Below are 17,140 nucleotides of genomic sequence, written 5' to 3'. Positions count from 1 at the left end.
ACTGGAAGGAGAAAATTTATGAACATTTTTGATGTTAGCTTTTAGAAGGAAACTTTCCAAAGTTCTAGCTTTTTAAGTTAGTTTTCGTTTTTTCTATACAACATATTCAAACATTTGTTTTGTGAAAGAAAACTTTCGAATATTAGTTTTCTTTTGAAAACTATCGAAAATTGGTTTTCTATGGCAAAAAAAAAAAAAAAAAAATATTTGGAACTTGGAAAATTTTACGACTGTTGGTCTTTAGTTTTCTATAGAGTTCAATATAGAAAATTTTCGAACTTTAGTACATATTTTAAACTTTCCTACATAGCATAGAAAATATTCGGACTTTAATTCTCTATTAAAATTAGTTTTTCGACGTCAGTTTTTGACTTTTCTATAGAGCACTTTGGAACATCAGTTTTCTGTATAAAACTATCTAATATTAGTTTTCTTTAGAAAATTATCGAAAAAAGCTTTTAAACTTAAGTTTCCTTAAAAACACTTTCAGACTTTATTTCGCTATAGCTTTCGGTCTTCAGTTTTCTAAAGAAAACCTTCGGCTATTATTTTATATAAAAAAATTTCAAACTTTAGTATTTTGAACTTTCTGACATTCTGACTTTAAATTTCTGTCGAAAGCTCTTGATCATTTGTCATTAGTTTTCAATAAAAAAAACCATCAGTTTTTATAGAAAAAAATCTTCGGTCTCTAGTTTTCGATAGAAAACATTCGGGATTTAGTTTTTTAGGAAACCTTTGGTGATTAATTTCTATAGAGAACCTTGTGGTATTAATTTTCTATAGCAAGCTTTCGGACGTTAGTTTTTTATATAAAGCTGTATAAAAATATTTTCTATAGAAAGCTCGACTTTCGGTTATAAGTTCTCTATGAGAAACTTACGTCATCAGTTTTCCATACAAAAAGCCATTAGTTTTTTATAGAAAACTTTACGACTTTAGTTTCCTCTCTATAGAAAAGTTTCGGTCATTGGTTTTCCATAGAAAGCATCCAGTTTTTAAATTTCTATATAAAATATTCGATCTTTAACATTTTAAAATTTCTGACTATTGTTTTCTATATAAGAGAACTATGTGACCTTCATTTTCTCTGGAAAGCTTTCAGTCATTAGTTAGCTATAGAAAGCTTTTGGTCATTAGTTTGCTATAGAAAGCTTTTGGTCATTAGTTTGCTATATAAAATGTTCGGCTACTAGTTTTCTATAGAAAACATTGTTGACATTCGGTTATTATATTTGTATAGAAAACGTTCGGTCATAATTATTCTTGAGAAACTTTGAGTATAATTTTTAATAGAGAACTTTCAGACTTTAGTTTTCAGCGGAAAGCCTTTTGTAACTCGTGTTGTATAGAAAACCTTTGGTCCTTAGTTTTCTATAGACGTTAAATATATTTTTTTGTAAACACCTTTCGGACATTAGTTACTTCATTCAGTTTTTCAGGACGCTTTCACTAATAGCATCTACGACAATGTTTTCTCGGCTTTCTTTGAATATGAATCTCTCCATAGTTTTCCCACTATCCCCATCATGAACAGCGTTTGCACTGACTTCCTTTCTTTTTATTATCTTAAAATAAATTTCTACTGAATCTTGTAACTTGCACAACGAGGCAATGCTCGTAATATGAAAATAAAGAGTCAAATAAAATACACCTTCTTGAAGGAAAAAAAAAAAAGATTCTTGTCCGTCTGTAAATATGCCCATGTGAACAAGGACGTGTGACTATAAGATTGTGGGTATATTTGTGTGTGATATAAAGTGAGTGTGTTTTTGTTGATATGGCGGAAATTGTTTGTTATAGTTTCATCATCTCATGCATTTCAGGCATGTTGTGCATACAGAGGAGTTCCAACAAACACTCTCTCTAATTTCTATTGCATCAATGCATGCTAAATGATATTTAAGGATTGTATGTGTGTGTGCATGTCTTTGCTAGAGTTGTGGTAGTGATAGTGAAGTTTTATTTGAAAATGTGCACATACCAACATCTGCATGGTGTTGTTGCCATAAAATTCATTCTATCCTTCTATGTTGAGTTAAAATTAAGGTATGTTGTTTTTCTTTATTTTTTTTTTTTTGCTATTCTACTCTACTTTTTTGAGTCAACGTCGACTAGAAGCCGTAAAAGGAAAGTAACAAACTAACTGGAACGAACCGTTTAATTAAGTTGATGTGATTGTAGCTTGTTTTTGTTGTTGACATTTTAAATTTTTTTCTTGGCGCAAAAAATACATGAATACCGTTAAATATATGCCATACTTTATAAAATATAACCTTGTGTGGCAATATCGTCGTCGTATGTGTGAAAAAAATTGTTCCATAGATAGTTGCATTATTTACGAGTTAAGTTGTTCATGCAAAATTTGATAAAACGATGAGTTAAGGTCACATGTTCGGGTGAAATTATTGCGAATACATAGGAATATCTAGTCGATACCAGAGTTATCACCAATTCAAACCTAGAATTGCTATTTAACATTTCTGTTGTAGTGACAGATATGTTCTGCTATTAAATCTAGATTTAAAGTGAACCTATTTTACATTCTTCAGCAATGCAATAGAACTCTATTATCTTTGCTGTTTAAAAGTTAGGGTGATATTTTATTTAGTTTTTTATAGAAAACTTTCGTAAATAGACAATTTTTCTATAGAAAACTTTTAAGAATAAATTTTCTATAAAAAAATTGTGAAAATAAGTTTTACTTAGTAGTTGTAAACAACTTTAGGATATCACTTTTCTATTAAAGAAACTTTCGAAACTTTTGATAGAAAACTTTTAGACATCAACTTTCTATAAAAAGTTTTCGGTTATGGGCTTTCTTAAGAAAACCTACGAACATCAGTGTTATATAGAACATTTATGGACATCAGTTTTCTATAGAACATGTTTTACTATAGTTTTCTTTGTCAAATATGTTTTTTTTATAAAAATCTTTGTGACAAAATTTTATTTTGAAAATTTTAGAAATCAAATTTTTTAAAATTATTCGAAAATTTGTAGTTTTCTATTAATTTGGGACATTAGTTTTCCTTAGAAAATTTTCGAATATCATAATATTCTGGGACATACATTTTCTATAAAATAACTTGTATTTTCTCCGCTGTATTTACAATTTAAACAACATTTTCAAAAAAAACATCCTCAGCATCATTTAAGTTTGTATCTCCCTAGTAACCATGTACACAATCATGTTTCGTGTCTAGTAAAGGATCTTTTCTATTCACATATAAACTTCACTAGTAAATAATATAAAATTTTACATGAAAACAAATTAACAAAAATTGTTAAATTTTGCCAGCGTTCATATAAAACCAAAAAAAAAAAAATACCAACTAGTGTTGTATTTTAAACCAAAAATAAAAAACTAACAAAATTTAAAACGTGTTGTCTCTCTATGTTGTTTGCCAAAGATTGTACGTTACAACTACATATAACAAGACACAGCATTTAAAATTCCGCAGCAATGCCACATCACATTGTCACGTGTGACTGGTGAATGTACTATACCAAATTCAACATATTATATTAAAAACAAATGCAAAATCTTCTTCTACCTCCCAGCTGCCTACTTTAAAAACAAAATCCAGTTATTGGATATAAACGAATGTTAGTCGAGTTATATAGTTGGAGAATTTGCTAGGAGGTAGTAAGGATTGCAAAAGGATTTAATTTTTTTTGTCTACATACGTATATTGGGATGTGTTACATAAGGATTAACTCCACTGTTGGTACATACTATAAACATTTTAATATGTAGTTGGCGGTGTTGTTATCGCACGGATAGAAAGTAAACAGTATGGAGTAAAAGTTATCATACACTTTGAAAGAAAAAGCTTCAAAAATTGGAAGAAGATGTTTGTAGTTTTTGGAAGAATATGAAATCGTGTACACCAATAGGGTACAGAGCATGAATGATCTAAGATTGGGTGAGCTGCGTTATTTTCCTAGAACTAACTAACTAACTAACTAACTAACTAACTAACTAACTAACTAACTAACTAACTAACTAACTAACTAACTAACTAACTAACTAACTAACTAACTAACTAACTAACTAACTAACTAACTAACTAACTAACTAACTACTAACTAACTAACTAACTAACTAACTAACTAACTAACTAACTAACTAACTAACTAACTAACTAACTAACTAACTAACTAACTAACTAACTAACTAACTAACTAACTAACTAACTAACTAACTAACTAACTAACTAACTAACTAACTAACTAACTAACTAACTAACTAACTAACTAACTAACTAACTAACTAACTAACTAACTAACTAACTAACTAACTAACTAACTAACTAACTAACTAACTAACTAACTAACTAACTAACTAACTAACTAACTAACTAACTTAACTAACTAACTAACTAACTAACTAACTAACTAACTAACTAACTAACTAACTAACTAACTAACTAACTAACTAACTAACTAACTAACTAACTAACTAACTAACTAACTAACTAACTAACTAACTAACTAACTAACTAACTAACTAACTAACTAACTAACTAACTAACTAACTAACTAACTAACTAACTAACTAACTAACTAACTAACTAACTAACTAACTAACTAACTAACTAACTAACTAACTAACTAACTAACTAACTAACTAACTAACTAACTAACTAACTAACTAACTAACTAACTAACTAACTACTAACTAACTAACTAACTAACTAACTAACTACTAACTAACTAACTAACTAACTAACTAACTAACTAACTAACTAACTAACTAACTAACTAACTAACTAACTACTAACTACTAACTAACTAACTAACTAACTAACTAACTAACTAACTAACTAACTAACTAACTAACTAACTAACTAACTAACTAACTAACTAACTAACTAACTAACTAACTAACTAACTAACTAACTAACTAACTAACTAACTAACTAACTAACTAACTAACTAACTAACTAACTAACTAACTAACTAACTAACTAACTAACTAACTAACTAACTAACTACTAACTAACTAACTAACTAACTAACTAACTAACTACTAACTAACTAACTAACTAACTAACTAACTAACTAACTAACTAACGAACTACTAACTAACTAACTAACTAACTAACTAACTAACTAACTACACTAACTAACTAACTAACTAACTAACTAACTAACTAACTAACTAACTAACTAACTAACTAACTAACTAACTACTAACTAACTAACTAACTAACTAACTAACTAACTAACTAACTACTAACTAACTAACTAACTACTAACTAACTAACTAACTAACAACTAACTAACTAACTAACTAACTAACTAACTAACTAACTAACTAACTAACTAACTAACTAACTAACTAACTAACTAACTAACTAACTAACTAACTAACTAACTAACTAACTAACTAACTAACTAACTAACTAACTAACTAACTAACTAACTAACTAACTAACTAACTACTAACTAACTAACTAACTAACTAACTAACTAACTAACTAACTAACTAACTAACTACTAACTACTAACTAACTAACTAACTCACTCACTCACTCACTCACTCACTCACTCACTCACTCACTCACTCACTCACTCACTCACTAACCATAAAATTTCAGTAAACTTTTTAAGAACGATTTTGGAATAAAATTTATACTGGTGGGAAGACTTATAACTCCCACTGCACTATTGTTTCTAACCAACTACTTGTTTGAGCGTATATAAAATTAAAACGCATTTTTGTAAGCGCTCAACTTCACTTTAATACTTTATGTTCATTTTCTCTGCTCCATGTATTTTTTTCCTGTCGTTTTATTTTTGGTTGATGTTTTATGTCCTTTTTACATAAAAATGTTTATCCTTGTGTCTCTTGTTTGTTTCGTGTCATATTAAGCTGGATGTTTTAATACTTTTTTGTTTTTTTTTTTGTTAAGTTTATGCTTCAGTTTTTATTTTGGAGTCTGCAAAATTTCGTTACTAAATGATATGAGCATTAAAATTTAATTATAAAATATGAGCAAAAAAATGTTTGTTCTGAGCAATATATATTTTTTTTGAGCAGCACTTGTAGGTTAGTGTACCAGTAAATTATAAATTATACAAGTTTTCTTTTGGAATTTTGTTTAAAACCTCTATCGCTTGTTGGCAAAATGTGCAACAAGCATCTACAACGATTTATCAGCATTAAATGTGACAACTATTGCAATTTAGAACGCATAAAATTATTTGGAGCAGAATACTCAATTCTTGCTAATATGTTGTAAGAGTGTAAGAGTAATTTATGTTTCGGTGTTCGTTTTTTCTTTTGCACTTGTATGACTATTGGGAACAATTTTCTTTTTAATTAAAAGAAGGTAAAACTAAGGTGATATGTTATATATAGAAGAGGTAGTTGACAAAAATTGAGCAGAGCCTACTTAAGAAATAATGAGTATAAAGAGTTTATTAGAGAAATTTATTAAAAATAAATATTAACCCAAAATCAAGATTGAATATTATATGGCAATGGCAAAGGCTGTCATTATAAATACTTATGATTTTTAAATGCTGTGGTTTCTCTGCGATATAATGTTGGATTCGCTGAACTTAATCTAACATCTTTACATACATACATACATATTTTTTCACTTTTCAATTTCAAAATTGTATATCTTCTAAAATCCCAAATAATATTTGTATACTTTTCTTTACCACTTTCAGAGAAGTCTGGCCAGAGAATGATGTTTTCGGTGCCATGTCAGCAGCTCCTGAAGATGAAATGCTTCTAATGCGTGAAATTTTCATGCACAATATTACAACAGGTAAGTCACTAAATAATACCTTTGGTTTTTATGCTCTCCTCTTGCAATTAAATCTATTAAAATTTATCAACCACAAAATATATTTAAAACAGAAAAAAAAATCCATAGATTTTTGTAAAACACTTATGTTATTAAAAAAAACTGCCGTTTAAATCATTCAATTAATTTAATTTAAAAAATAGCCACAAAAGTAAGAAGAGGAGAAAAAACAGTGATGAAATATTTATATTATTTAATTTTTTTGTGTGTTTTGAGGTTTTAAAGAACAATTATAACAAGAGTTTCCTATTAATTAATTAGGACAATTGATGGTCTAACAATGTATGTACATATGTGTTTACATGTTTATTAATATGTGTAGATATACATAAATCAATATTTATACATAACGCTCATTTACTACTAGACTAGCATAACTAAAAAACTATGACATACAACTCTACGACGATGATTGGTTAAAGTTAATTTCATCTTTAATTTAAAAAAAAATAAATTTTTAAATATAAAGAGAAATAAATTTTTTGATATAAAACTAAGTTTTTCCAATTTTTGTAGAGATACTTAAACATTTAATATCATAATAAGCCCTATTCGGAAGGTATGGTTGAAATAATGGACCGATTTTAACTATTTTTAATATGCTTCGTTCTTGGGTCAATGGAAGAGTGTGTGCAAATTTTATCAAATTATCTTGAAAAATTGCGACCTGTAGTTTGCGCACAATGTTTACATGGACACACAAACGGACAGGCGGACAGATATACGGAGGGGCAGCCTGACGGACATAGCTTAATCGACTCAGAAAGTGCGACATAGACACACAAACGGACAGACAGACGGACAGACAGACAGACAGGCAGACAGACAGACAGACAGACAGACAGACAGACAGACAGACAGACAGACGGACAGACATATGGAAATACAGATAGACGGACATAGCTTAAACGAGTGATTCTGATCCGATTGGTATATCGTCACCCTATATTCAAAAAGTGCTAACTCAATCTTGGGACACAGGGAGTTTTTTTATGGCAAAGGATTTCACAATGCAAACTGTATAAAAACCAAAATTTTCAGTTAGGCATGTCTTATAGTAAATCAGCGATATATGCATACAAATGTACATTTAGATATGAATGTGCATTCTTGCACGACTGCTTATGTATGTGTCTGTGCATACAGATAAATAAATACAATTTTCAATATAAACAATAACAAATAATGACTATAATAACAATGGAGCCTCATCAACTGTATAGTAAATACCAATTGTATGTAAATTTATTAGGGTTCTACTAACAGTTTTAGTAAGATTTGTAATATAGAGATATACTGATCATATGTCTATCTTAAACAATACCAAACAAACAATCCTATGTAAGCCTTTAAGTGGCCGCAATTTTTAACGTTATTTACTGTAAGAAATCTAAAGTTTAGGAAATTCATCATGAGTATGCATGCATTATAGGATCGTAACCCGATTTAAGGCTTTAATTGTATTAGATTTTCAAAGATAACTAAAATATGAGTTGCTCCTTATTAAAAAAAATCATTCTTTTGTCTACGTAATTTATATTTATTCATACCTGTATGTGTTGTATTCATATGTGAAAATATTGATGCATACGAATGTATGTATTTGTTTATTATGGGCTTCATTTATATTTGTTTGTGAATGTAATGTTTATTACTTGTATCCAGTGTTGCCATATAGTTATATTTTTGTTTTTTTATACTATAATAAGATTCTGTCGTCAAAAATTTTAGAATATATCCTAATTCCTGATAGTTTAAAGGTCCAAATTTGACCCTTGTTTCCAATTTTTAGAAATTTTCTATTTTTTTAGTTCTATATTCTTTTCATAATAGTTTATTCAATTAAGTTGACAACGCTGGCTGCTTGCAGTTTTTTGTCATTTCTGTTCTCTACTCAACTCGCTCTTACTCTTTTTCAATTGTGGCGTGTATTTACTCTCTAACAATTGGTATTGTTGCTATTGCTATTATCATTATTTAATAAAGTTGTATAAACGTGAAAATAAAATTAAATTGGAATGTAGACCACAAAAACACCAATATCTGGTTTAATATTCATATAGGAATGTATGTGTTAGTGTAATAGAGTGTCCCTTGGAACAGAGTTTTTGGGAATTTGATCTCAAATGACGAGAATTTACTAACTGAACAAGAAAAATAAAAAATATTTTTTTTGAAAAGGTTCCCAGATTGAAAATCCTACAAAAAAAAAATCGAAATGGATCTTAAAAATTTCCTAATTTTTAGCTCATTGCGGGAAAAATGATCATACATTTTTTTAGAGATTTAAATATTTATTTAAATTAGAGTCTTTGACATGTAGATCATCGGTAAATCGGGGAAAAGTCGGAATAAATAAGTTATCAGATAAAAGGCCTTGTTTTGGATGTTATATGATTTAGTATGATCAGGGATTCTGCGCAAAATACGACCTTAAAAACATAAAAGCAAAACAAGTTGAAAATGCTTCTAGGTCCTAGGTCTATCATACCAAATATTCTAAATTAATTAAAAACAAACACCAAATTATAAGCACCATCATAAATGCCGGAAAATCTATACACCTTTTATAACTACGAAAGACATAATTGAATAAACCACAAATTTGAGCAAAAGAATGAAAGAGAAATTTAAAATTATAAAAAAATAAATGTTTATTAAACATGTAGTGGTGTGCACATATTTTTCACGTTTTCTTTTTTTAAGCATATATCCTCACACCCAAACATAAATAGATATTTATACTCCTATATGTCTGTTATGACACACGTACGTTATTCAATATATAAAAAAGCCACAAAATCGAATTTGTGGTACTATTGTTCATTAATAATATTGAATGAAAAAAAAACTCAAAAGCACAAAATTCCGTTACTAAAATAAAAATATTGGTTAAAAGAGAAGTCTGTGGAGGATCTAGATTTGTTTATATATATGTATGTATTATTTTTTCTTTAAATGTATTTTAACTAACCACAATGGTAACAAGTAAGAAAGTATAGTCCGGCGTTACCGACCAGTTATGAATATTAAATGTGATTTATTTTTCATAACAAAGCATTTCTCTTCTATTACCTTGTTGCGATACATTTAAGCAATTTATGGATGAAAAACTAATTTTCTGAAAGAGGCTTTATAGGAGGGCTAGGGGCAAATATGGACCAAGCCCGATAAAATTTTGTAAATATATTTATATTTCATCGCAATATTTGTGTTTATAAGATAATTTTGGACATTCAAGTAATTTTCTGAAGGGGACTTTGTATGGGAGCTAGGGTCAAATGAGGCCCGATCTCTATGAAATTTGGCAAGGTCATCAAGGCTTGTATAAAACTTAGCTTTTTATCAATATACAGGTATATTTAACATAATTATGAGCTCAGAAGCCCTTTTTGGGGGGTTCTGTTGTATGGGAGCTAGGTGAAATAATGGACCGATTTTAAGCATTTTCAATAAGACGAAGCTTGGGCCAAATTTCATTCAATTATCTTGAAAACTGCGACCTGTACCTTGCGCGCAAGGTTTACATGGACAGCCAGACAGACGGACATAGCTTAATCGACTCAGAAAACGATTCTAAGCCGATTGGTATACTTTAAGGTGGGTATAGGACGAATATTTTTGTATGTTACGAACATCAGCACAAACCCAATATACCCTCCCCACTAAAGTGGTGTAGGGTATAAAAAGTACAGAATTTACGTTTTTATGGATCGATCCTTTTGTTATTTATTACCACTTATTCATTGCACTTGTAAACGATATTTAAATGATTTATTGGTTATGTGAGTAATAGGTCGATTGTGCACCGATCCTTATAAAATTAGGTGAAGAGATTATTTATGTCGATGTATTTTTAAATTGATATGATCCTAACTTTCGCTTTTTAAATAAAACCAGAATTAAAAATTTATTTCAACAAACCTACAACCAAATGGACAGACAGACGGACGAAGAGACATGCGGACAGATAGACATTGTTTTCTATAAGGATTCAGATTTATATATACATGTATATATAAAGGGTAGGAAAATTATATTATAGAAATTAAAAACGGAATGACTAACTAAAATTAACAGAATGATAAACTTACCTTAACAGACAGACATACAGATAGACAGACATACGGACGGACAGACAAACGGTCTGATAATAGACTCTGCTTTCTATAAGGATACAGATTTACATATACATGTATATATTAAAAGGGTCGGAAAATTATATTATAGAAATTACAAACGGAATGACAAACTTAACTTCTTACAAAGGTAATTGTATTAAGAGTATTTATTACAAATTATCATTGAATAAATAGTGTCAATTGTATTTAAAAAAAAAAACAGCAAACACACTTTTCCACATTTAAATATTCATGATTACCTTTCAGCTAGTCCTTGTCACACTATTTACTATTTTATTTCTATTTATTAAAATTCTCAATTCTTTTTAAACACTTTTTTTAAACTAAATATTTGTAATTTTTTCTATTTTTTTTTAACGAATAAATTTAATATTTTTCCATCCTGTGTCACATGTCCATCAATATTTTAAAACTTTCCAATCTCTTTTTGATTGGATTTCATTGTTGTTACATTTACGCTCAATGGGTTTCACTACTGGTTGACCGTCCGACCGACAGACCAACACTTTAGGCAACACACAGTTACGTTACGTCTGTCACATACAGAAACACTTTTTAAAACATTGTTGTGGGTTTTTATCGTCTAGTCGCGGGATTATAAAAATTTGATATTTTTCCCACAGTTTTATGCCACCTATAGAGGTTCTTCTTCATACAATCATTCATCCGTCCAACCTGCAGGCAAATAAATAATTTTTTTAGCGCCTTTTCACAGGGGAAAGTGCCAGTTTACGGCGAATGTTTTTTTGGGTGTGTGTATGGGTTTTAAATTTTTTATATAAAAAAGTTTTATTTTTTATTTGTATTTATGTTTCAGTCTGGCCACAGAATTATCGTCCCGGTGTTTAAAGCTTTTTGATAAATGATTTTTTTTCCATTAGTTTGCTTTTGTTTCATAATCCAACGAAATTATGGTAATAATGATAGTGTGTTGGGGAGAGCCTCAAAATAAATGAAAATTTAAAAAGAATAGATTAGATAAATTGTAATGCGAGCAAGTACAGGTGGGGGAAGTTGTTTTTAGTCAGTTTTAATAATTTTAAACAGATAATTGTTGGTATTAGCTCCCTAAATCGCAGTGACATAAAAGAGGAAAGTGCATATTGAGTTTTGTCTTTTTATTTTTAACACATTAAAACATAAAGTCTGTTTAAAGTGGTGATAACATTGGAGTTAAGTGCTTATCACGCTCGCTTACAAATAAGGAGTTAATTAAGTACTTACCATGATCGCGTGCTAATAACGAAAAAAGCTGGGGCCCAGCAGTAGTTAGCACTTAGTTCTAATATTACTTGTCGGTTTACCAGATAAATAACATTTATTCTGTTGTATTAAAACGAAACATATGACATGCTTTTTTTAAGAAATAATTTAAATTATTTAATTTGTTTTAAAACATATATTTGGTCTACATCTGATGCTCTAAAGACAAGATATCCTTTTTTCATTATTTGCTTTTTTTACTTGTTACTGCTCTTGTGCATTTGTATATTAAAAGACTCTTATAATTTATAAAATAAATAATTCACTTTACTAGTTACTACTTTGCTCTCTCTCTCTCTCTCTCTCTTCCATTTTCTATTTATCTTTAAATTTCACACTTTTTATATTATTTTTATAATAAACATTTTGCAAGTAAATAAAATACAGATAAAATAGAAATGCATAAAAATAAAAAATAAACAACAACAAATAGAATGAAATTGTATTTAAAATTTAAAATTGTCTTTTTCACTTTCCCTTGAGACACTAGAGCATACAAAAAAAAAAAAAAAAAACGAAAGAAATAAAAATTTAAAGAAAATGAGCAGCAAACCAGACTAAATTCCCCAAACAAACATATTTATTAGGGTGATCGAATATTCGACATTTTCCAAAAACCGGTTTTCGAATAGTTCGAATAGTTGACATTTAAAAAAAACCGGTTGATATTTTTCAAATTCAGAAAAAACCGGTTAACCGGTTTTTCATTATAAATAAAAAAATATATTTTAATTTGAAAAACTTAATGTTTATGTTTAAATTTGATTAATAAAACATGGCCCGAAATGATTTTTAACAGTTTAAAAGATTATAACTTTAGATCTAGTCGTCTGATTTACATTATTTCTTTAATATAAAAAAATTACGATAAAAGTGGGACACTTCTGTTAAACATAAGGTACTATGTAATCCTAGCTTATTTTAAAAACCCTGTTTAGGAAATTTGCATAGGCATTCCAATACTTCCATATAATTTCAGCCGTAAATTAATTATTGTAATTGGAATATAATCATAAAATTGATAAAATTTTATCAAACAGTTATCAATTTTACAAATAAATTTTTTTTAATTAATTAGGAAAATCAAAAAAGTTTAACCAAAGGAGCTTTAGAAAAATATACGCTAGCTCCTCGACTCGAATATTTTTAAAATTTAGGCGGGCTGTATTATTATTTACTTAAAAATTTCATTTAAATAATCTTTGAATACAAAGCAAATAAAAGTATTCGAAACCGGGTTTTAAAAAGTAAAAAAACCGGGTTTATTCGATATTCGAAAAATCAACATTAAGAAAAAACCGACACTGGTAAAGCAGAAAAAACCGGTTTTAAAACCGGTTGAAAAATCGAGTCGATCACCCTAATATTTATACAAGTTCACTTAAACATACACACACACATACACCATCATGCATACATTTACTTTGAACAATATTTAGAATCTCAACAACAAAAACAACAGTATAGAATAAAAAGGAAGTACAAATAAACAAATACTATACCAGTATACAAACATAAACTAAGGCACAGTGGTTGGAAAATATAAAAAAAGAAGAGGAGAGAAAAAATCGGTTACATTTTCCCTTCCCATCCATAATTTATAACCCATAGTAGGCCTGGGGGATAAACATTACAATTACAATTATATTTGAAGTAATTGTAATAGAATCTTCACTAATTACAATTATTTGTAATTGAATCTTCACAAATTACAATTATTTGTAATTGAAGTTTTGCCAATTACACTTATTTTTAATGTGTAATTAAGCAATAACCAATTACAATTACATTTAATTTAAATTTTGTCTCTTACTTGTAATTGTTATTGAAGATTTTCCAATTACAATTACTTTTAGTTGCGACTTTTTTCACTTATAATTACATGTAATTGTAAATAGTAATATCTTAATTACAACTAAAAGTAATTGTTATTGACAAAACTTCAATAACAAGTAATGAGAGGTAATTACAATTAACTAATGTCTAGTTAATTGGCAATTACAATTAATTATAATTGGTTATTGTTCAATTACACATTACAAGTACATAATTATAATTAACCATGTAATGAATTACTTCATGTAAAGATTACCCCCAAGCCTGAGCATCTTTTGGACTTAAACCGGTTCTAAAGTTAAAATATCTGACAAGAAAATAGTTCAAGTTATACTGAAAACTATTTAAGATTCATCAGTTATTTCCCATTTTCAGTAATTTCTGGTTGAGAGTGAAAATATTAAGAAAGACAAGTTCTTTTTAGATTAAACCCGAAATAGTTAATAAAATTTTACATAATTCTGCAATAAATTGATGTGAATATTATTTAAGTGATCCACTGTGTTAGTTATCTAAGAAATTATCGAGTTCTACATACGAAAAAATATTCTACCTATGTGGAAGTATTAGGCTAATCCTAAATGATAAGCATGAGGAAATATAACTTCATTTTGTAGGCACTTTTGTATTAACATGAATGTTTAGGACAGAAAATGGGCAGACTAGCAATAAGGGGTATGACCCATATGTGACCTCCCATATGAATAAAATATTAAAATTTGTTTATCTGGGAAACCATTGGCGATAGAATCTTAAAATAATGCACAAAATCCTTTAACAGCCACGTGTATATTTAGGAGAAAAATGGGCGGACTTTGATAAGGGGTCTTAGTACCTCCCATATGAATTGAATATAAAAATTCGTAGATCTGAGAAACTATTAGAGCTAAAATTTTAAAATTTTGCACGAACTACTTTGAAATTCATGTGAACATTTGGGTAACAAATTGGCAGACTAGATTTAAGGGGCGTGGTACCTCCCATATTAATTAAATTAAATAATTCTTTTATCTAGGAAACTATTGAAGCTAGAATCTTAAAATTTAGCACGAAGAACTTTTACATCCATGTGAACATTTTGCCGAAGAATGGGCGGACTTTCATTAGGGGAGCTTGCCACCTACCATATGAATTAAGTACAAAAATTCGTGTATCTAAGAAACTATTAGAGCTAGAATCCTCAATTTTGCACGAAGAACTGTGACATCCGTGTGAACATTTGGTGCACTTTGAATAGGGGGTTGGTACCTCCCATATGTATTAAATACAAAAATTCATATATCGGGGAATCTGTTAGAGCTAGAATCTTCAAAAAACGTTAAGTGGATTTTTTATTTATGTATATTGACTTTAGGGTCGCAGTGCACACTGGGTATAGCTAGTAATAATATAAATAGCCCCCAGTATTCTCGTTATATTGCAGCTTCCAAATAACATAACACAGGGTATTCGATACTCGATATATTCTGAAGGGTGCAGATATCTTTGGGATCCAAATCTTAAATAGTTCTATACTTTCCTTTTTTAAAAAAAAAAAAAAAAATTTAATTAAAATAAAATTTAAAAATTAACAAAATACACTTGTATGGAGACTAAGTGAAATCGTGGACCGATATTTCAATACAATTTCAAAACCTTATCAGGAAATAACTGTGCAAAATTTCAACCCTCACGCTCTATTGTGCTTTCAAGAGACGGACGGACATGGCTAGATCGTCTTAAAATTTAATAAGGTTCACAATACACATAGTTTTATCGATCTACGTCCAATATTTAGATGATATACAAACTGAATGACAATCTTTTCTGAGGGTCGGTATAAAAATCTCAAGTCTTTTTAAATTTTAAATCTGCATTCATTTTTTTTCCACCAGAATTTGGTGCATTCTAATTATAGAACAAATATGTGTATGTATGTGTGACTGTTCATATGTCTGTATGCGTTGTGTAATGCTTGACTGGAAAAATGCAAATACCAGAAAATGAAGTTTTTCGTTTTTTCTCACTTTTTTCCTACTTTTATATGTTGTCTCTAGTTATTTTACTGTTAGTAGGTATTGTTGTTTTTTTATTTTGGCATTTGCTGGGCTACGACTATGAAAAACAAGAATTTCCATACAAATTTCAAAACGAATGAAAATGAGACTAGAGTGTAGTGAACAAAAAAAAAAAAAAAAAAAAAAAAATAAAATAATTAAACTTCATTTTCTACATGTCAAACATTCATATGATGGGTTAGTTCCCCATGTATTTTCAGCTGCATACTTGAATAAGTATGGATGTGTATGTGTGTGTGTGTGTGTGTCTAAATGTTTGAATGTAGACAGAAATTTTTTGGGAATTTTAAAAAGGAGCAGAGATCTAAAGGAGTTTTAAAGTTTGTAAATGAACATGCTTGAAACAACAAATGAAGTTTACAACTAACTATTTATAGGTGAAATATTTTTAACTAATTGAGAATTATATTGATATCTTCATGAAAAATTTTTTATACAAAAGCATGAAATCATAATGATTGTATTAATTCAAACTACTGGTTTTCAGTCTAATTTCATTTTAAACCAAAATATGAATGAAAATAGTTGTAATGGTTTGCTTTTCTATTTATAAAAGTTTATGTCTTCAAAACTTGTCCTAAATGAGAGAATGAATGATGTTTAAAATGTATATATGTAGATTTATGTGCCGAAAACTATCACCTTTAAAAATGCATTAAATATTAATGAAATATTTTCTCATTTAAAAAAGTTTTAATTTTTGAATAAAGTAACCGAAACCTAAAACCGCAACACAAAATCAAAATTTTTGCTTTATTTGAAGAGCAAAAAAACAACAAAATAATGTTACGGAATGCAAATACAACAATAGCTTTAATTATATAACTAATTTATATATATTTTACAATAAATTTAATTAAAATCGTTTATATCATTTGCTATTTCAATTCGATTTAATAATTTAATTTATTGAAACGCAAAATCATTTTATTAATGTCACTTTTCTGTTTCATTTAATTTAATCATATTTTTTTGCTTTTATTTAAACTTCAGACAATCATACATACACACATAC

General features: G+C 28.5%; 1 protein-coding gene across 1 annotated transcript in view; it reads left to right on the top strand.

The window, feature by feature from the left end:
• Positions 1–11,818, top strand: part of LOC119612143 (protein timeless homolog) — a gene marked incomplete at its 5' end in the record, with an annotated part of 49,400 nt that extends 37,582 nt beyond the window's left edge. Inside the window, 2 exons of the mRNA XM_037967888.1 lie at positions 6,688–6,788; positions 11,787–11,818. Coding sequence (XP_037823816.1) covers positions 6,688–6,788; positions 11,787–11,818 — 133 coding nt within the window. The remainder of the gene's footprint in view (positions 1–6,687; positions 6,789–11,786) is intronic.
• Between the last annotated feature and the right edge of the window lie 5,322 nt (positions 11,819–17,140).

The sequence above is a fragment of the Lucilia sericata genome, unplaced genomic scaffold (assembly GCF_015586225.1).
Source record: "Lucilia sericata isolate MDLA Ls3-8-SP2 unplaced genomic scaffold, ASM1558622v1 Contig001614F_arrow, whole genome shotgun sequence".
Lineage (NCBI taxonomy): Eukaryota > Metazoa > Arthropoda > Insecta > Diptera > Calliphoridae > Lucilia > Lucilia sericata.
This window is presented reverse-complemented; position numbering and strand designations above follow the sequence as displayed.